General features: G+C 41.9%; 2 protein-coding genes across 2 annotated transcripts in view; both read right to left on the bottom strand.

The window, feature by feature from the left end:
- LOC117524536 (growth hormone-regulated TBC protein 1-A-like) overlaps positions 1 to 2,670 on the bottom strand; it is a 4,304-nt gene extending 1,634 nt beyond the window's left edge. The window contains exons 1-4 of the mRNA XM_034186335.1: positions 2,187 to 2,670; positions 1,333 to 1,478; positions 1,104 to 1,262; positions 906 to 1,030 (exon numbers count right to left, since the gene is read on the bottom strand). Of these exons, the coding sequence (XP_034042226.1) occupies positions 906 to 1,030; positions 1,104 to 1,262; positions 1,333 to 1,478; positions 2,187 to 2,233 (477 nt within the window). The 5' untranslated portion in view covers positions 2,234 to 2,670. The remainder of the gene's footprint in view (positions 1 to 905; positions 1,031 to 1,103; positions 1,263 to 1,332; positions 1,479 to 2,186) is intronic.
- The window catches only part of dcun1d2a (DCN1, defective in cullin neddylation 1, domain containing 2a), a 19,736-nt gene extending 192 nt beyond the window's left edge, over positions 1 to 19,544 (bottom strand). The window contains exons 1-7 of the mRNA XM_034186336.1: positions 19,423 to 19,544; positions 12,368 to 12,584; positions 10,831 to 10,999; positions 10,162 to 10,292; positions 10,004 to 10,086; positions 8,098 to 8,194; positions 7,806 to 7,987 (exon numbers count right to left, since the gene is read on the bottom strand). Of these exons, the coding sequence (XP_034042227.1) occupies positions 7,908 to 7,987; positions 8,098 to 8,194; positions 10,004 to 10,086; positions 10,162 to 10,292; positions 10,831 to 10,999; positions 12,368 to 12,584; positions 19,423 to 19,425 (780 nt within the window). The 5' untranslated portion in view covers positions 19,426 to 19,544 and the 3' untranslated portion in view covers positions 7,806 to 7,907. The remainder of the gene's footprint in view (positions 1 to 7,805; positions 7,988 to 8,097; positions 8,195 to 10,003; positions 10,087 to 10,161; positions 10,293 to 10,830; positions 11,000 to 12,367; positions 12,585 to 19,422) is intronic.

The raw sequence follows: 19,544 nt of genomic DNA, 5'->3' as shown, positions 1-19,544 counted from the left end.
CTACAACAAATAGCGTGTAAACAGATAAAAACAAATACATACAGCTAAATATTAATGAGCTTTTAATGGAACACGGCTACAACATGATGTTGCAACTAAGACAGCTGGATGATGGAATAAGTTAATCAGAAGATATTAAAAATTCTACTGATGAGCCTTACCCATAAAGTGATGCGTTAACTCCGCATACACAGCAATGCTGCATGTGTATTAGGAACACCAGCATTTTCATGTGAAAATGTACGCTACTTAAAAAAACAACAAAAAAAAACTAAACGGTATCACTTAGTTTGTGCTTAGTTTGTGCACTGTGTGTTTTGGGGTTGTGACAGTGCTGTTTGTGGCTCACAGAAATGTATACATCTCTTCCAAATTGAAATTACTTGGTTTTCATGAATGAATGTCTACATTTAGAAATAATTATACATTTCAGACAGGCCATCACAACAAGACGGGTAAATGGAAAAGAAGTAGAAGAAGAAGAAGTGCCTTTATTGTCATTGTACATAAAATACAAATGCAACACTTTTGTTTTTTGCTCCCATTTTTCATGAACTGAACTCAAAGATCTAAAACATTTTCTATACTCACAAAAGATCTATTTCTCTCAAATATGTCTCACAAATCTGTCTAAATCTGTGTCACCTCACAGGTGTGGCATATCAAGATGCTGATTAGTCAGCATGATTATTGCACAAGTGTGCCTTAGGCTGGCCACAATAAAAGGCCTCTGAAATGTGCAGTTTTGCTTTATTGGGGGAGTCTGGGGGATTACTGAAGGCAGCACAGAAAGTTATGTGAGGAGAAAGTCGTAAAGATGAATTTGAACAGGTCGAGAATAAACTGGTCGTTTTTTTTTTTTTTTTTGATAAACAGATGGTTACATAGAAGGAATGTGTGTTTACCTGACAGTAGCCGACTGTTTTATTATGGTGTCCGTAGGCCAGCAGCACGTTGCACAGCGCCCTCTGCAGGCCTGGTTGTGCTTTGGCCTGGAAGAGGACGTTGTCAGGAAATGTCCGATGCAAGTCTACCAAACAAACATAAGGAGGATTGTGCCATGTGTACATGAGCACAAGTGCAGTAGAGGCAGCCGGTCTCACCTGTACGAATGGTCTCCTCAACCTTCATGTCGTGTTGCATGGCCAGCAGAGACACGTAGTAACCAGGGTTCTTCTCTAGCCTTTCCTGAGCACCACTAACTGCCATCCAGATCTTTGCACGGAGCTCATTGGGCACACCTTTACGTACAAACCTCTTCACTGTGCACAAGTACAAATGATAAGCAAAACAAAAATATTTTGAATGTGACTCTGAATGTGTTCATTGTACCTGTCATGTTTTTCTCTATAAGGGGTTTCCCATGAAGGAGCTTGGACCATCTCATGGACCTTCTGTTGAGGATGGTGGCATACTCCTCCATCATCTCCGTGTAGGATTCAAAATCATGACATCTCTCAAACCCATAAGGGTCGGTCCTACTGGGACAAACCCAGACACAGCAGAGTAACAATTCAAAAAGCAACAACATGTGGCACCCGAGTGGGTAGCTCAGTGGAATAAGGAATTGGACTACCGATAGGTAGATCTTGGTTTGCGTTCCAGTCATGCTACCTGTCTGTGTTCTTGGACAAGACACTTCATCTACATTGGTCGAGTCCACTCAGTCGCAAATAGGTACAAGCCTTGGCTGAGGAAGTAACCTGCATTGGACTGGTGTCCTGTCCAGGAGGAGTACTAGAGTACTGGACTCTTACCAACATGCTGTGAAATCCAGTGATAAGCATCGACACCGACTGGCCTCAAGGTCTGGGACCTTCTTCCTCTTTCCCTTTTCTGGCATATTCCCAAAGACAGACGCCACTGGATTAGGTTTCTGTTGCTCGGAGCTCGAATGACCAAGTCGGATTTCAATTCAGCTTCAAATTACTTTTGAGTGGGACTTATAATTTTTATTTTCCATGCAGGCAATTTACTTTGAAGAGAATATTACTTAAAGCCTCTTTCAAAAGTGACAGTAAAATCTAAAGTGCAAACACTGAGCTGATGACAGAGATAAGAACAAGGATGCATCTACATCAAGATGCTCTCAGGCAGCGTTGGAAAATGTTTGCAAAAGCAAATTGACATCCAGCCCATAGTGAGATAAAAGAGACAAAGACATAACGCATCACCATCAATCTTACCTGTTACTGATACTGTTACATGGAACAGCAGCAGTGGGTTCTTCCATCCCTCCTTCCTTTTGTGTGCAGGAACGACTCCTACGCTAAAGCCTCAACTACACACTGCACCGTGAAGGTGAAAAGAAGCAACTGCCGTCAGGGTCAATAACAAAGCTGTCCAAGTGTCACCTTTCTGCCTTCACTGAGAGGCGGAGCTACAGTACTTAAATGGGCAGTAGATCCACAGGTGCGCTTTTTACCCGTCTACAAAACAGGTACACAAAGGTTTGTCTCGTGATGTAAGGATTTACTGTCAAATTTTGTATATATAACAACTATGTCAAATAACTTGTTTTGTTCAAACTGTTCCCAAATGAAAGAAGAGTGCATTTAAAAATGACATAAAAGAAGAAAATGCTAATGTTCAAAGTGCAGCAACAAGTCAGTTTGCCTTTTATTTATTTAATATTAAATGAACAACTTTAACACACCTTTTCAAACTCAAGGATGACTAGTTGTCTGTCGATGAATTAATCAATTCTGTGTGGAAGATTGCTCACCCCAGTTCTGTCATTCCGTCCAGAAACTCCTTCTGCCTGTCCTCCCTCATCACATCCAAAAACCCCCTCTTTGGCCTCCCTCTTCTCCTCCTGCCTGGTGACCCCATTCTTATCATCCTTCTCCCGATATACACTGGCTCCCTCCTCTGCACGTCCAAAACGTCTCAATCTCACCTCTCTGACTTTGTCTCCAATCCACTCTACCTGTGCTGTCCCTGATTTATTCATTCCTAATGCTGTCCATCCATATCATCACGCCCCCCCCAAAATGGCAGCATCTTCAGCTCTGCCTCCTGACTTTTTTGTTAGTGCTACCATCTCTAAGCTGCACAACATAGCTCAGGGGTGGCCAAGTTCGGTCCCTGAGAGCCACCTTCCTGACACTCTTAGTTGTCTCCCTGCTCCAACACACCTGAATCCAATGAAAGACTCGTTAGCAGACTTTTAATGAGCCTTTCATTGGATGGGGATGAAATGGGGGACCGAACTTGGCCACCCCTGACATAGCTGGTCTCACTACAGTCTTGTAAACTCTCCCTTCCACTCTTGCACATACCCATTTGCGCTATTGTTTAGTTCACTTGTTTGCTTTGCTCTCAATTTCATTCCCCTTCTCTCCAGAGTGCACCTCCCCCTCTCCAGGCTAATCTCAACGTGCATCCGACTCTCAAGACAGATCAAAATGTCATCTGTACACCTCATAGTCCTTGTTTTACTTCCAGAGAAATTAAAAAGTAAAATGTCAACCCCCCCAGCCAAAAAATATGACTGAACAAAACTGATAATAGCTTAGGGTCAAAACACATTTGTGTAGTGGACATGGTCCAATAAAGTAAAGAACAAAACAAAACATGAGAATAAGCTTGAGAGTGTGGTTCTTCACATTATATTGACAGTCCTTTTAACTTGCACTTGAAGTACTTTGGTTTCTGGAGTTGAGCAGGCCCGCTTTGCTACTATCACAAGACAAGAGTCTCCAAAAACAGATGACATCATGATCTATAGTGAGCGTTGGGAGCAGGTTGAGATGAGCTATAGTATATACAGCACTTCTTTTTCTACATTTTGTTACGTTGCAGCCTTATTCCAAAATTGTGCAAAAGTTTTGAGATTTTTGACAATTTAAAAACTAAGAAATCACATGTACGTAAGTATTCACAGCCTTTGCCATGAAACTCAAAATTGAGCTCAGATGGCTCCCATTTCCACTGATCATCCTTGAGATGTTTCTGAAGCTTAACTGGAGTCCACCTGGGATAAATTCAGTTGATTGGACATGATTTGGAAAGGCACACGCCTGTCTACATATAAGGTCCCACAGTTGACAGTACATGTCAGAGCACAAACCAAGCAAGAAGTCAAAGGAATTGTCTGTAGACCTCCTAGACAGTATTGTCTTGAGGCACAAATCTGAGGAAGGGTACAGAAACATTTCTGCTGCTTTGAAGGCCCCAATGAGCACAGTGACCTCCATGATCTGTAAAAGGAAGAAGTTTGGCTCCACCAAGAAGCTTCCTAAAGCTATCTAAACTGAGCAACTGGGGGAGAAGGGACCTTAGTCAGCGAGGTGACCTAGAACCCCATAGTCACTCTGTCAGAGCTACAGCATTCCTTTGTGGAGAGAGATCTTTCCAGAGGGACAACCATCTCTGCAGCAATTCACCAATCAGGCCTGTATGGTAAAGTGGCCAGACGGAAGCCACTCCTTAGTAAAAGGCACATGACAGCCTGGCTGGAATTTTCCAAAAGGCACCTGAAGGACTCTCAGACCATGAGAAACAAAATTCTCTGGTCTGATGAGACAAAGATTGAACTCTTTGTTGTGAATGCCAGGTGTCATGTTTGGAGGAAACCAGGCACCATCCCTACAGTGAAGCATGGTGGTGGCAGCATCATGCTGTGGGGATGTTTTTCAGCAGCAGGAACTGGGAGTCTAGTCAGGATTGAGGGAAAGATGAATGCAGCAATGTACAGAGACTTCCTGGATGAAAATCTGCTGCAGAGCGCTCTTGACCTCAGACTGAGGTGACGGTTCATCTTTCAGCAGGACACTGACCCAAAGCACACAGCCAAGATATCAAAGCAGTGGCTTCAGGACAACTCTGTGAATGTCCTTGAGTGGCCCAGCCAGAGCCCAGACCTGAATTCGATTGAACATCTCTGGAAAGATCTGAAAATGGCTGTGCACCAGCACTACCCAGCCAACCTGCTGGAGCTTGAGAGGTGCTGCAAAGAGGAATGGGCAAAACTGCCCAAAGATAGGTGCACCAAGCTTGTGGCATCATATTCAAGTAGACTTGCGGCTGTAATTGCTGCCAAAGGTGCATCAAGAAAATATTGAGCAAAGGGTGTGAATACATGTGATTTCTTAGTTTTTATTTTCAATTTGGAAGGAAAAAAAAAAAACCCTTTTCATGTTGTCATTATGGGGTGTTGTGAGTAGAATTTTGAGGGAAAAATGAATTTACTCCATTTTGGAATAAGGCTGGAACATAACAAAATGTGGAAAGAGTGAAGCTCTGTGAATGCTTTCTGGATGCACTGTAACTGTGACCAGGACTTAAAACACGATTTATCATTGAGAATTAGTTCTTGTTCAAATGTAGACTGTGATCAGCAGGTTGTACCTTTTCATATCTCTCCAGTGTTGGCTCATAAAGTACTTTGTAACTACATATGATTATTGACAAAGTCATGCTTTATTTACCTTTCTTAAATTAACAATATTCTAAGACTATGCACATGATGTAATCAACTTTCAGAACCTGCAGCAACACTGAAAAAAATGAAAACAAGCAAACAAACATATGTAACCTGTCATCCTGATTTGGAAGCCTTTGGTGTCCAAAGTTTCACTAAAGACTTTGCATCACCATAAATAACACACGTTCATACACACACACACACACACTACATGTCATGTAATATTAACAGACTTTTCATTATAATTGTTCCTGATTACCATGTTTGGCATTGATTCATCTGAGAAACTCTTTTGCTTTTTTCACTTTTTCAGAAATGAGTTCCAAAGAAAAATTTGGTACTGATGACAGGACAGAGGAACATTTTGAATAAAAAAGCCATTCCAACAATATCCTATTCTACGATAACACAAATCAAAATCTTCAAACTAAGAGGGCACTCAGAGTGCATACCACAGCCAAAGCTTAAAATACCCCATGACCCCCCCCCAAAAAATGGCTTTAAACATTTCCTGGCTCCAAACCCAACATTTTTCACTGCATTTTGTGAAAATGGATTCTATTTATAAACATTTTTCAAGCCCAAACATTTTGTTTGGTTAAAAAAAAAAAAAAAAAAAATCACTGTCCAATTAATTAATTTAAATTAAGGATTAATGTGAATGTACTGCAGATTCAGATGCGTAGTATCGCTTGCGTAGGTTGGGAACATTAACTCTGTCATTTTGACCATGTGGCTCATTTCTCCGGGCATGACCCATCACGGCTGGAGACGGCCAAGGATACACTTGGCTGTATCAGATAGATGGTTACTTTTGACAAGTGGGGATGGACCAGTTTTCTGCCAGGTTGGTTTTGTGGTGTGGAGCAATGGTTGCCAACCCTGGTCATCAGGGACTCCCTGACCTGCACCTCTCCTTGTGCCACCAAAAGGTGATTAGCTCATTCAGGTGTCTGTCTGCTCTTAAACAAGCTCATCAGAGAGATGGATGTGCTGAGGACAAGGGTTAGGCTCTAACCTGACCTACTGCAGTATAGCCTCAACCCTTTCCAAAGGGTTCAAGGAAATAGGTCACGTTAACGTGACTTAACTAAGAAGTCCTCTTACACTCCAAATATGAAGGTTTTAAGTTGAAGCAGATCTGGGAGAATGTGCTGTTGTTGCGTCCACCACATCACAGAACTCTCCCAGGTCTTACATGGCAACCACCCTAGCAGACAACTGATCCATTACCACCTCACAGGAAGCAACCCTCTATGTCAGGGATGGGCAGTAGTGTGCCATGAAGGGCCAAGTGGATGTAGGTTTTCCTCGTGAATGATCACCTCAGCAGATGACTTCACAGATGATCAGGATTCATCAGTAAAACCACCTGCTGAGGTGATCGGTTTCCAGGGAAACCTGCGCTGTCTCAGCCCTCACTGCCCACCCTGATATCTCCTGCAGGCTCTGCGCTGGATCACGCACAGAGAAAGGTGACACGTGGCCAGCTGTCATAGCTGGTAGGGTTCTCGTAGTCCGACATAAACTTCTCACTCATGCTTCGTGCAAATCACTTCATAGGTATTTGAGAAATGCTGCTAACAAACCAACAAACACACGGGTGAAAACAGAACCTCTTATGGCACTGCCGTTACTTTCATGAAGATTTATTTGTGAAACCAGCAAGAGGTACTAAAATGTGCTGAACATGCTCTCGATGAGAAGCTCACTGATTCCATCACTTGACAGATCCACTTAACATCTATACCGACAGCATACCGTTCATAGGATCGAGGCATCCTGTTAAGGGACCCCAACACTTATTCGACATAAAAGAATCATCTTTTTGCATTTAGAAATTGAACATATTTATATTATTCTTCATATAGCTCTCTTTGTAAACTGTCCCAATAGATACATTATTTACAGTAAAAACTGCAACAGTTCTGTAGGTGCTGGTGTCGTTAGCACGTCTCAAAGTTAGAGCCAGACACGAGGGAACGCGGCGCGCTCACTCCGAGCTTCAGACAACAAAACAAAGCCGACTAAGAAACAATCAACCTTAAAAAGACAATGTTTTCTCTTCTCCAGTCTGTTTAAAGAGTACACAGGGCCAGCGAGCCTCCTCTCAGTGCTGCGTGCATCCACGCCGACCAGTCCACAGCGGCGCGGCAGGCAGCGCTTCTCCTGGAGCAAAAAAACAAACCAGGAAGGCTGTGTCCATGATGCTAATGTTCCGTCAAGAGAGGCGGAGTCCATCCTGGCAATGTCCGTCTCGTGCCTCGGTCTAACGAGGACGAAAATGTGGCCAGTTCTCATTGATTTTAGACAGTTCCCTGAAAGGTGGTTTCCTGACAGCTTCAAGTGCTTCCGTTATCTCGCCACAGTCTACAACTTTCACTCATCTTTTTCCTTTTTTTGTAGAAGTCTTAAAAACAAAACTATGAAGTCACCGTAAAAGAAACAATGTTTGGGCTCTCCATAGCTGGGGTTTGATTTAAAGAGTTTTACGTTTTGATCCCATCACGATTGGTCGTGCAAATTCCACAAAATCATCTATAAGCACCGGCCATGCGCCTAAGAGGAAAAACAAACAAAAAACAAAACACAGACATCATTAAAATCATGGATTTACATGTTACAACTAAAGTACACTGGATCAATCAACAGCGTTTCACCGAACTCACCTTCTTCATCATAGTTTGACATGTCATCGGCGATCATGTTACCAAAATCCAACAATAAGTTCCATGTGTCCTTTGGGATGGATCGTTTATGGTGCTCCTGCAACAAACAAGTGCTGGTGAACACATTTCTGGACACGGTTTCACTCACCTAAATGTCAAATCTTTTTTTTCTATATTTAAAACTTCTCTGATGTCATCCCATCGGAGTAACCGGCTAACCCAGCAACCGCCACGGATGAATGTCAAACAAAAAGGTAGACAGCGGAAGCTGATCCATAACAGCAAGTTCAAGTAACAGTGCCGATGTTTCTGATGTTGATTAGCCTCTCAAATGCTAACTTCTTTTACAGTTACTACTAGTTTGCTGAAACACTGCAGTTTTCGGCAGCAGAATGTTCGCAATCCAGTAAGTTACCAGTAAAGTAATGTTGCATCACATCTGGTTCTTTCTGACTTTATGTCTTAGCCAGGTGGTACAAAGTGCTGGTGCATCAGTTGTTTCAAATCAATTTTTTTTTTTTTGGTGCTTGAAATTTAACGACAGTTAAACGACTGTGGGGAGGGGCCGTGCGCCTGCCTGTCTTCAGAGGTGCTGTTCGAAAGTTGTGTGTTAATTGGAGGAGGCGAAAAAGGTGCTGTTGGTATCAATACTGTTGCAAATGAGCATCCAATCTGATATTAATTTTTAGAATTGATTGGTATCTAACAATTTTTCTGATAACCCTAAAACACACAGATGGGAATTGCATTGTTAGTATTTTCCTGCTAACAAACGTGGCAGCGATCACCGCTGAATGCATCTTAATGATTTTCACTTGGTCTGAAAACATGATTCTTTGTAAAACTTTGAAGAAGCTTTAAAAAAATAAATACCCTGTAGAACCATCACTCTCTCTCTGTCTGTCTCTCTCTCTCTCATCTGTTGCAATATTTTGTTTTCATCTGTTGCAATATTTTGTTTACGTCTGCCTCGCAAAGCTGCAAATGCACGAACCTACGCCTTTGAATATGTGGACTTTTAGATCAACACCATGTAAATGCAGGTATCAGACAGCGTTATCCCTACAGTATTATAGGCCTGCCAGGACAGAAATACTTTTTTGTAACGCCAATGAAACAATGAAAAACTGTATGATAAAAAAGTGTCATAAAAAAGGGGGATGCTTTTTTGTGTTCTGCGTGATGGTTTTTATTTGTGACAGATGTACAGTGCCCGAATCAAGGCTACTAATTTATAGCCCACGGGCCACATTTGTCCTGACCTAGGATTAAAGTTTTTTTTTTTTTTTTTTTTTTTTAAGTGGGTGCCCCTGCATCCTGAGATCTGCGAGTGATGACTGGGAGGAATTCTGACAACAAATATCCATATTAAATTTTAGTTATACCCATGTATATTGTTTGCACCCATGCAGATGATGGTGGGGAGGTTAGTGATGCTCAAACTGACTGATCCACATCTTTGGATATATTGCTGGAAAAATGATACATATGTATGATTTTTCAGTGAAATCTATCTTTTTTAACCAATGATAAAACTTTGCAGGACTATGGTAAGATTATGTAAACAACGGGCGCATCACTTTAGCTGTTACACTTCTGGGCCTGTCACGTTTTTCTGTGTTCTGCACCTCACAATGCACCCCCCGCCCCACATGAGTACCACTGGACCTTGGGGGGGGGGGGGATTCTATGGGAAAACACTGATCTATTTCTATGCTGTCAAACAAACAAACAAATGCAGGAAATCATAACTGAGCATCATGAATGCTAGCCAAAAGAATGTGACCAAATAAACTGGCTCCAGGAACCAGGTAGTTCTGGGGTTTCCCCCCCCCCCACTTAAGCTGTGCCAATTATCAGCCCTTTCAGACACAAGTTTGAAACAGACTTCATTTTCTTGACTCACCAATAAGAATCTATTCCAAAGATCAAGGAACTTAAAACGCCCTGACAGAACCAGATTCCAGTAGGCTACAGCCATCTCCAAGTCTGCAGAGAGAAGATGAAAGTCAAACACGTTGGCGGAACAGACACTGAATTCCCTTTATTGACGTCTCTGCTTACCAAGACCCTTCTGTCCGGGATTTTTAGCAAAATTAAAGGTGAACTGGTAAAAGTCTTTGAACTTGCCGCTGTCTTTGAGCTCCTGCTCTAATCTTGGCAAAAGGGCCTTTAGTTTCTCTGGGCTGTCACACCTACAGAGAGAACACAAATCAACAAAGCGCTCCACACAAACAACCCCGCCAGATGTAAACACGATGACGCTGTGGATGATACGCAAACTTCACAAGTCAAAAACACTGCAGCTGTTTCATTCAGACATTCCACCCGGCACAAAATACTCAAGGGGGCCGGCGAGGATAAATATAGAAAGTCTTCCCTCCACAGTGCCGCACAAACACAACCACAACACACTTCAGGCGCTCTGTTTGTGTCTGCAGCTGCACTTCACTATTATTACTGATCACTCTGATTATTAGATCACTGCACACAAAATATAACAAGACAACAATGTCAAATAACTTTTGTTCAAACTGTTCCCAAATGAAAGAAGAGTGCATTTAAAAATGACATAAAAGAAGAAAATGCTAATGTTCAAAGTGCAGCAACAAGTCAGTTAGCCTTTTTTATTTATTTAATATTAAATGAACAACTTTAACACACCTTTTCAAACTCAAGGATGACTAGTTGTCTGTTGATGAATTAATCAATTCTGTGTGGAAGATTGCTCACCCCAGTTCTGTCATTCCGTCCAGAAACTCCTTCTTGGTGAACTCGCACTGAGTGGCAGCACGAAATTTCCAGGCGACAACCAAGACGGAGATGCTGGCAGGATCCAGTGAGAGGTCATCACAAAACTGCTGGATCCCGTCAATACCGATCTTATTCTCATCCTGGGGATCTGTCAGAATCACACGCATCACATTCAGTAACACATTATAATGCAAGCATAGACTACAGTAGCACTCGTCAGTGAGCTAACGGCGTCCTGACGTTCTTAAACAACAAACAAAGAGGATGATGACGTCTGAACAAAAACATTCAACCCATATATGTGGCTCCACCAGACCCAAGATGTACTGAAATCCACCAGATTCCCCATTCAAGATACATACCGATCATCCTATAGGATGGTAGACATTTTATGTATGGTGTACCTACCATCCCTGGTTCACAAGACCAGGCAATAAAGTGACTCTACTCTTCTATTCTACTTTATTTAGATATACCTTAGCACTTGTAGAGTTCTACCTTAGAATTGGTATGTATTACAGAAGACATACCTCACTGAATTTTCATGCTTTAGTTTTTGAATTTGATCCTGGATCCTCAGGCAGATCTTGATCAAAAACCAAACTTAATGGGTTCATTCTTTTTCAACAACAAAATGTCTCCAGAAATTTTTCCAAAAAAAACCTCCTTCATACATTTTTTTTTCCAGTTTCTTTACAAAAAAAAAAAAAAAAAAAAGTATAAGAGCATGTATTAGGATACATAACCCCATCAGTGGCCAAATGCTTCATCCTGCAGTGTTTCAAACACATAAATACATAAAGATATAAAAATTGTATGACCTACGTGCCCTCCAGTGTCTCTCTTGATATTTCATAGAACTAACTCCAAAGAAGAAATCAGATTCAGAGATGTGCATCTGAATTGCTATTTTTCTAGATTTTTTTTTTAAATCCCGCTAAAAACAAACAAACAAACAAACAACAACAAAAACAGACTGGAGTTAAAACAACAATAAAAAACCTATTTTCAATGTTGATTACTTTTACAATAACTGCACTTTGTCAGTAAAGTTTAATTAACACTGATTCCAAACATTCTGTGAACAATCCAACCCACAGGTGTTTGAGTGAAGAGGACCCCAATGGCCGGAGAAGGCCAAGGGGGCGCCCACGCCTCGCCTGGCTGTGACAGAGAGATTGCTATTTTAGAGATGTGGTGATGGACCGGTTCTCTGCCTGGGTGGCTGCCATCCAAGACCCAATTCGGTTCTGTGGTGCCGTGGATGCGGCCCCTGTGCACGCTCCCAGACGTGACTCCAATGAGAGAAGCGGCGAGAATCCATAATGTGTGAGGTTTTGACATTTTTCCTTGAAAACTAGTTAATCAGTTATCCAAATAGATGATTAGATTTTTTTCTAATCAATCTAATTGTTACAACACTAAACCAGAGACAAAGTATAATCTCTCTAAAGATACTGTGGAAACATTTCAGAAAACTCTCTGGTCAAAATCTACAACACAAACTCCTGCTTACCTCTGTAGCGATTGTAGAGCTGCTCCAGTTTTTTCCTGTCGACTGTTGTTTTCATAGATTCCTTAGAGTAGAGATCTGGATTCTGGAAGTAGTTATCTGTCGCAACTTCTAGTTTCCAGTCATTTTGCGTCAGGCAGTACACGGCTGTCTTTTCTCCAGCTTGTGTGAAGGACATGAACTGCCGTACCTTGTCCCGCTGTGAAGACTTTAGCTTATGCTGCAGGAGTACGGGACACGGACTGTCAGGTACAGGTGTAATCAGTTCAGAGAGGACAGACAGCAGCACGCAAACGCAAACGGAAATGCAGACGAGAACACACAATGACACACACGTGTCTACAGGCATTCAGGCGACGGTGATGAGGACGAGACAGACTTGAGAGCCAGGGGGACGCTCGCACTGCCGCGCGGACATTGTGGTAAATATGTTCCGCCCGAAGGCAAAACAAGCTTTTCTGATGGGTGGTGTTCTGTGAAATCACATGCTATACCCAGAAGGGCCCCTCGCTGAACTACACTCACAGATGTAACATGAGCACTGAAACTGATGCCGTCCTCGGGACCCCGAGGTGCTGCGAGTCTGGAGTGTTAATTTGACCGCCCCCCCCCCCAGCACGGCTTAGCTCTCTCCGCAAAAATCAAAACATCACAATATGTATGAAAGAATGATGCAACGGTGAAAACATGACGGCATTACTTTGACACCATAAAAAACAAACAAGTGCATCAGAAAGTTAGTCAAGCAGACGAGCAACAGACAATTACAGAACAAGGCATGACAATCGACTGAACCGTTTTTAGATCAGGAAATGGATGACATTCTGACCTTTTTAACATGACAATTTGCTACTTTCTCTAATTTATAGGACAGGAAACAGAAAATATGTGCACTTTTCACTTCAAGATGAAACACAGAAAAATAATATATGCATAAGTTAAAAAAACAAAGTGTACAAAATTCCAACAAGGGCTAAGTTTAATAGTCTTGACTGTTATGTAAAGTTTACATTTTTAAAAGAATTAATTACTTATACTCAAAGTGTTCACACCACTTCACTTTTTTTCCACATTTTGTTATGTTATAGCCTTATTCAAAAATGGAGTAAATTCATGTTTTCCCCTTCAAAATTCTACCCACAACACCCCATAATGACAACATGAAAAAGTATTTTTTTTTTATATTTTTGCAAATTTATTTAAAAAATAAATAAGAAATCACATGTACATAAGTATTCACACCCTTTGCACAACGCTTTGTTCATGCACGTTTGGCAGCAATTACAGCCTCAAGTGTACTTGAGTATGATGCCACATGTTTGGTGCAGCTATTTTTGGACAGTTTTGTCCATTCCTCTTTGCAGCACCTCTCAAGCTCCAACAGGTTGGATGGGAAGCGTTGGTGCACAGCCATTTTCAGATCTCTCCAGAGATGTTCAATCGGGTTCAGGTCTGGGCTCTGGCTGGGCCACTCAAGGACATTCACAGAGTTGTCCTGAAGCCACTCCTTTGACATCTTGGCTGTGTGCTTAGGGTCACTGGCCTGCTGAAAGATGAACCGTTGCCCCCATCTGAGGTCAAGAGCGCTCTGGAGCAGGTTTTCATCCAGCTCCCATCTGGCCATTCCTCAAGGCAGGCCTGATTGGTGGATTGCTGCAGAGATGGTTGTTCTTCTGGAAGGTTCTCCTCTCTCCACAGAGGAATGCTGGAGCTTTGACAGAGTGACCATCGGGTTTGTGGTCAACTCCCTCACTAAAGCCCTTTTCCCCCAATTGCTCAGTTTAGACAGGCGACCAGCTCTAGGAAGAGTCCTGGTGGATCTGAACTTCTTCCATTTATGTATGATGGAGGCCACTGTGCTCATCAGGACCTTCAAAGCAGCAGAAATATTTCTGTACCCTTCCCCGGATTGATGCCACAAGACAATCCTCTCCCGGAGGTCTACAGATAATTCCTTTGACTTCATGCTTGGTTTGTGTCCTGACATGCACTGTCAACTGTGGGACCTTATATGTAGACAGGTGTGTGTCTTTCCAAATCATGTCCAATCAACTGAATTTAACACAGGTGGACTCCAATTAAGTAACATCTCAAGGATGAGCAGTGGAAACAGGAGGCACCTGAGGTCAATTTTGAGCTTCATGACAAAGGCATATATATATATATATATATATATATACATACACACACATTTGCAGAAGTCTCAAAAAACCTCTTCATATTGTCATTATGGAGCACTGTGTATAGAGGTTTGAGGGAAAAGAAGAAGTTGGAGTGAAGCTGTAAAATAAAATGTGGAAAAAGTGAAGCGCTGTGAATACTTTCTGGATGCAGCGTATACATGTCTTCTGCGAAATATCACAAAGTCTCCCAAAGCCAAAGGTGATGTTTTAAATGACTATTTTGCACCCTTGAATCCAAACATGTTCCATTTGCAATGATGGGAAGTATAAAAAAGAAATCTTCACTTTTTAGAAGACGCAGGTTTGGTATTTTTGTTAATGATAACTGATTATAAAATAATTTGCCAATTATTTTTCTACTGATCAACTATGCTGTCATTTCATGATGATCATTAATTACTCTGATAATCAATCAGGATGAGTCTATGACCCTGGTAATGCAGCAGGTGAATGCTCAATTTACAACAGGGAGATGACAGTAGATAATACTTTTAAAAAAATGTCTATGTTTTACTAATTAATTCCAACAACTAATGACAGAAGATGTGAAACTGTTTCAAATCCAACACGTATTCTTCCTATTTTGAGGACTTGTTCACTCTTCCTGTTTTGAAAAAATAGGCTGCAGAGGTGACAGTGAAACAGCACTACGCTGCCCAACTTTTTGGGGGACAACCTTTGATAAGCATGTGTCTATGAAGCAGACAGCTAAGCCACCAAACTCTGCCTTCTGCATTCCTCCAAGCAGAAACAAATGCAGTAAACTGCAATTGTATTGATGTTTTATTCATTAATTAAACCAATGAGTGACACAGGTAGCGAAAGTGTTCAAAACTGAGACACATTCTTGGAATCCTAAAGATTTATTTGCTATTTATTTAAAAAAAAAAACAAAAAAAAAAAAACAAAAACAAAAAAAAAAAAAAACAACACCCTGGCTACTGGAGTAATAGTTATGGCTGTTGTGCTAGTCACTGGTTCATGGACAGTCTTTGCTGTATGGCTAACTGTGGCAGAAAAAAATCCCAACAACAAAATAAAAAAACAAAACAAAACACAGGGATCCTAAAGACCTGGGGTCTGTACTACGAAGCGGGGTTACTGGCTTATCAGGGTAACTTTGGGAGTAAGTTGATGATGTGTGGAGTAACTTCCCGGTTAACCCGTACTACGAAAGGTGGACAGGTTTTGATCGAGGTATGCTGCCATGGCAATTTATGCTGTGTGCCAAACCTGCTCCGAGCAGGTTATGTTCTCGGTTAGCTTGAGGTTTTCGCTTAACCACTCCCTTTATAAGTACCATCCATCCACTGTCAATCACTCCGAAGACAATGCCGGCCTATCTGGATGATCCGTTTGATATTGGGGCACAAATTGTGAGGGGCTCTCTTCGCAGGGCGAGGGCTTTTAAAGACCGCCAGAATCCGCTGACATACCCGGATGATATTCTCTATGAAAGATATAGATTTTCGGCAGAGGGAATTCGTTATCTTTGTCAGCTGATCGGGCCAGAAGTCTGTAACATCACCCATCGTACACTGTAAAAAAAAAAAGACTGTTGTTTTTACAGGAAAACACTGGCAGCTGTGGTTACCAGGGAATTCCTGTAAAAAATACAGCAGTTAAATGTACAAAAAAAGAGAGCTCGTTTGTAGATTTAACAGTTCCTTTAATGTGAGTCAGCCGTGGTTCAATCACTGTAAATTCATATACATATTATGTCTGTAATGTTATCTACTGTGCTGCTGTATGTTTTACAGGAATTCCCCGGTAACCACAGCTGCCAGCGTTTTCCTGTAAAAACAAGTCATTTTTTACAGTGTAGCAATGCCCCGACAATCGAGCAGATAATGTGCCTTGTGCCTATTTTGCCAGTGGACAATTTATGTATTCCATCAGTGATGCTGAACATCTGAGCAAGAATACTGTATGTCGTATGATTCGCAAGGTAGTACTTGCTCTATCTAAACTGTTGGATGCATTTGTCGTTTTCCCTGGCCATTTATCCACAATGCAAATCAAAGAAGGGTTTTATGCAATCGCGGGTAATTACTAATATCAAAATAGGTCTAATGCATGTCCATTAATTAGGCGAAGTGGGGCTTATCAAGCTATGAATATAAACCTACCGTTCTGAAGGATGTTTTTATATTTCTTCTTCACCTGCTGCCAGGTGCGTTTGGCACTGCTATTGCATCTGAAATACTGACAGGATTAGGAATAGCAATCATACAGTCAAGGTAGCCTATTTAGGAAACATTAAATTAACCTAACATTTATTAGTAGGCCTATGCCCACTTCTGAATCGTGTTGCATCTGGGCGTAATTAATGAAAGAAGGTCATTTTTTACACATATTAGACATTCCACAGGTTAATCATCTGTAACAGATTTGGGGAACAATTGAATTGTACGTACGCATTTACCCAATCAGCAATACGTTGCCAACAAGCCTGTCTTGCTTTATTGGCAGACGATGTGTTTGATTTCCCCCTTAACATTAATTTAAATTCCTCGTAGCTCCGCATAATAATCGTGCATTCTTCTTTGGTAAAGTAAGGTGACTGCGCCATCACTGAAAAATGGTGACGTACGCTGCAACCCGCCCCTTTTATGTGAACGCGCACAAACTCCAATTAGGTTAACACAGGTTCAACAAATCAACATCTTATTCAGCGTCGTAGTACCGATTAACACCACTTGAGGAAACCAGGTTTTGTCAACCCCGGTTTAAGAGGTTGACCCTGGGTTACATCTGAGTAAGTTAACCCCGCTTCGTAGTACAGGCCCCTGGACCTTCCTTTTGCAAAGACATCGGCATCACCAAAACACCTCTACCCAGTCACATGATGATTCCATAAGCTCTTCCCAGGCATCTTCCAATCTCAAAGGCGGAGTATCCAGAGATATAAATGTCACCGCTGAGAAAAGTGAATGTACAACAACTTCCACGCTTTCACCGAATACAGATACACTTCGGATAACTGCATCCAGGAAGCTGTTGAAAGCCTGGATCTTGGTGGAGGTGGGAGAGTAGTTTTTCCATGTATTCACTTATTGCATTTTAAAATGCACAGGCTTCGGAAAAGCCCAAGAATACTAAATATAATGCTCATTAACATCATAGCAGCAAACACTGACATGTCAGAACAGAATATTTCTTTTGAAATGGGTATTGATACGATACCGTACTCCAGCACTTTGTATAGTATCCAATAACAAACCGCCATGATCGTATGGCATCCATTAAGGAGCTACCACGATTATGGCAAGATAAGAGTGACAACACAGTGTTGAAGCTGTGCAGGAAGCAGTTGATGAATTTCAAACTCCAAACTTAGGTTTCGGTGTTGTGTATAGAGGGTTTTCAATCACGTGACCGATTTGCTGCAGGACAGGTGCCATCTCCATTCTGGATTACAAAGAGGCTGGCGCGTGATAGAAAAATGGAGAGAATGTACAGTTATTACGATGCTTTAAATCCTCGAGATAAAGCTATTTATCGTGATAGATGTGTAGCAGTTGGTTCAGTGGATCCGTATCTTATACCAGATAGTGAATTTAGTGGTGATATAACGAACTGGCCGACAGTGTCACACTGCGATATTGTGAACTAGGAATCTGCCGACCAAGTCAGCCTCGCCGGCCTCCTGCAGAGCATCACAGCGGAGCTCTGAAAGCAGAGGTCGTCTTGAAGTCCTGAGCGATTTCTCTCACCAGGGCAGCTTGCGGATCAGCAGCTCGGTGCTTGGGGACCACAATGCAAAGAAGCATCCGTATTGGAAGCGTTCTTGTGTTATCCTCGGCGGTATTTTTATATATTCTTATATAATTTTATTGCCGAATAAAATAAAATTCTGGTAGCAGTGGATTTCTGGTACCGGCGGATCTCTCTCAGCGCCATGGTGCCATGAGGCTTCTTCACATCGACGTTGAAGCTTCTGCAATTGTTCGCCAAATGCATGTAGCGTATCACAGCGGCCACCGCATCATAATTCAGAATGGGCGCGAGACACAAAATGACGTGACCAATATGTCACATGAAAACCCTCTATAAACCGTGACATTGGGTAGTTTAATAACAACGGGTGTCATACTCATGGAAATTTGTGTTTTTTGTACACGACTGTATCTATAGTAATGGGCGAGTCATTCGCTATGACAAAAAAAAAACATATTCTTGACTTCTCAAAAAGGTCTCCAAAAATGTTATGGTCTTTAAAGGTACACAGAGTACAATGAACGTGAACATTAACCAGTGGATGTCTGGCATTTTTGTTTGAAAAATGACCAGGACTCTTGTTGATCTTTACTGTTAAGTAACTAATTTGATACAATATTATTGCTGCCCTACATATACATCCTGATACTCTGCAGTGTCTTCCAACAGTTAACACCGCTTTACAGAATGACACTTCCAAACTAGTACAAAGAACACAAAGTAAACTGCAGTATTGGTTTACAGATCACTTCACCGAGGGGACAAATGGAGAAAGTTAGCATTGCCGACACACCGCCAGCTCCTAACTTACCTCCTTAAGGTTAGCTGAGTGAGCTTCAAAAAAAAAACAACCCCTCTCTGCGACACTAACGCCGTGTTAATAACGCAGAATAAGAGCGTGTCCCGCACAGATGTTGCGGGATTTGTCTCGGACAGCTCGAGGTGTGCTGTTTTTAGGTGCTAACAGCTAGCATCGCTCAAAATATCACCAGCTGACCTTCGCTACAGGAGCGGCTAACTGAGAAAAACCCGAGCTGGAGACTTCAACAAAACGCGATACTGCTTTGACTTTAATCACAAAACACCGGCGGCACGGCTCAGCATTTATCAGCAGCAGAAGCTGCGCCTGGCTTTGTGTTTATTTTGGTTACCTACCATTTTCACAGCCGCTGTTTGACCAGTTTGGTAGCTCAACCGTCGCTGGCATTCTGCGCATGCGCGGAAGTAGACAGCTGTCGTTTTTTTTTTTTTTTTTTTCTTCCCGGTGTCGGTGTCAC

This window comes from Thalassophryne amazonica, chromosome 14, assembly GCF_902500255.1.
Source record: "Thalassophryne amazonica chromosome 14, fThaAma1.1, whole genome shotgun sequence".
NCBI lineage: Eukaryota > Metazoa > Chordata > Actinopteri > Batrachoidiformes > Batrachoididae > Thalassophryne > Thalassophryne amazonica.
Note: the sequence above shows the minus strand (reverse complement) of the source record. Positions and strands in the feature narration are given on the sequence as shown.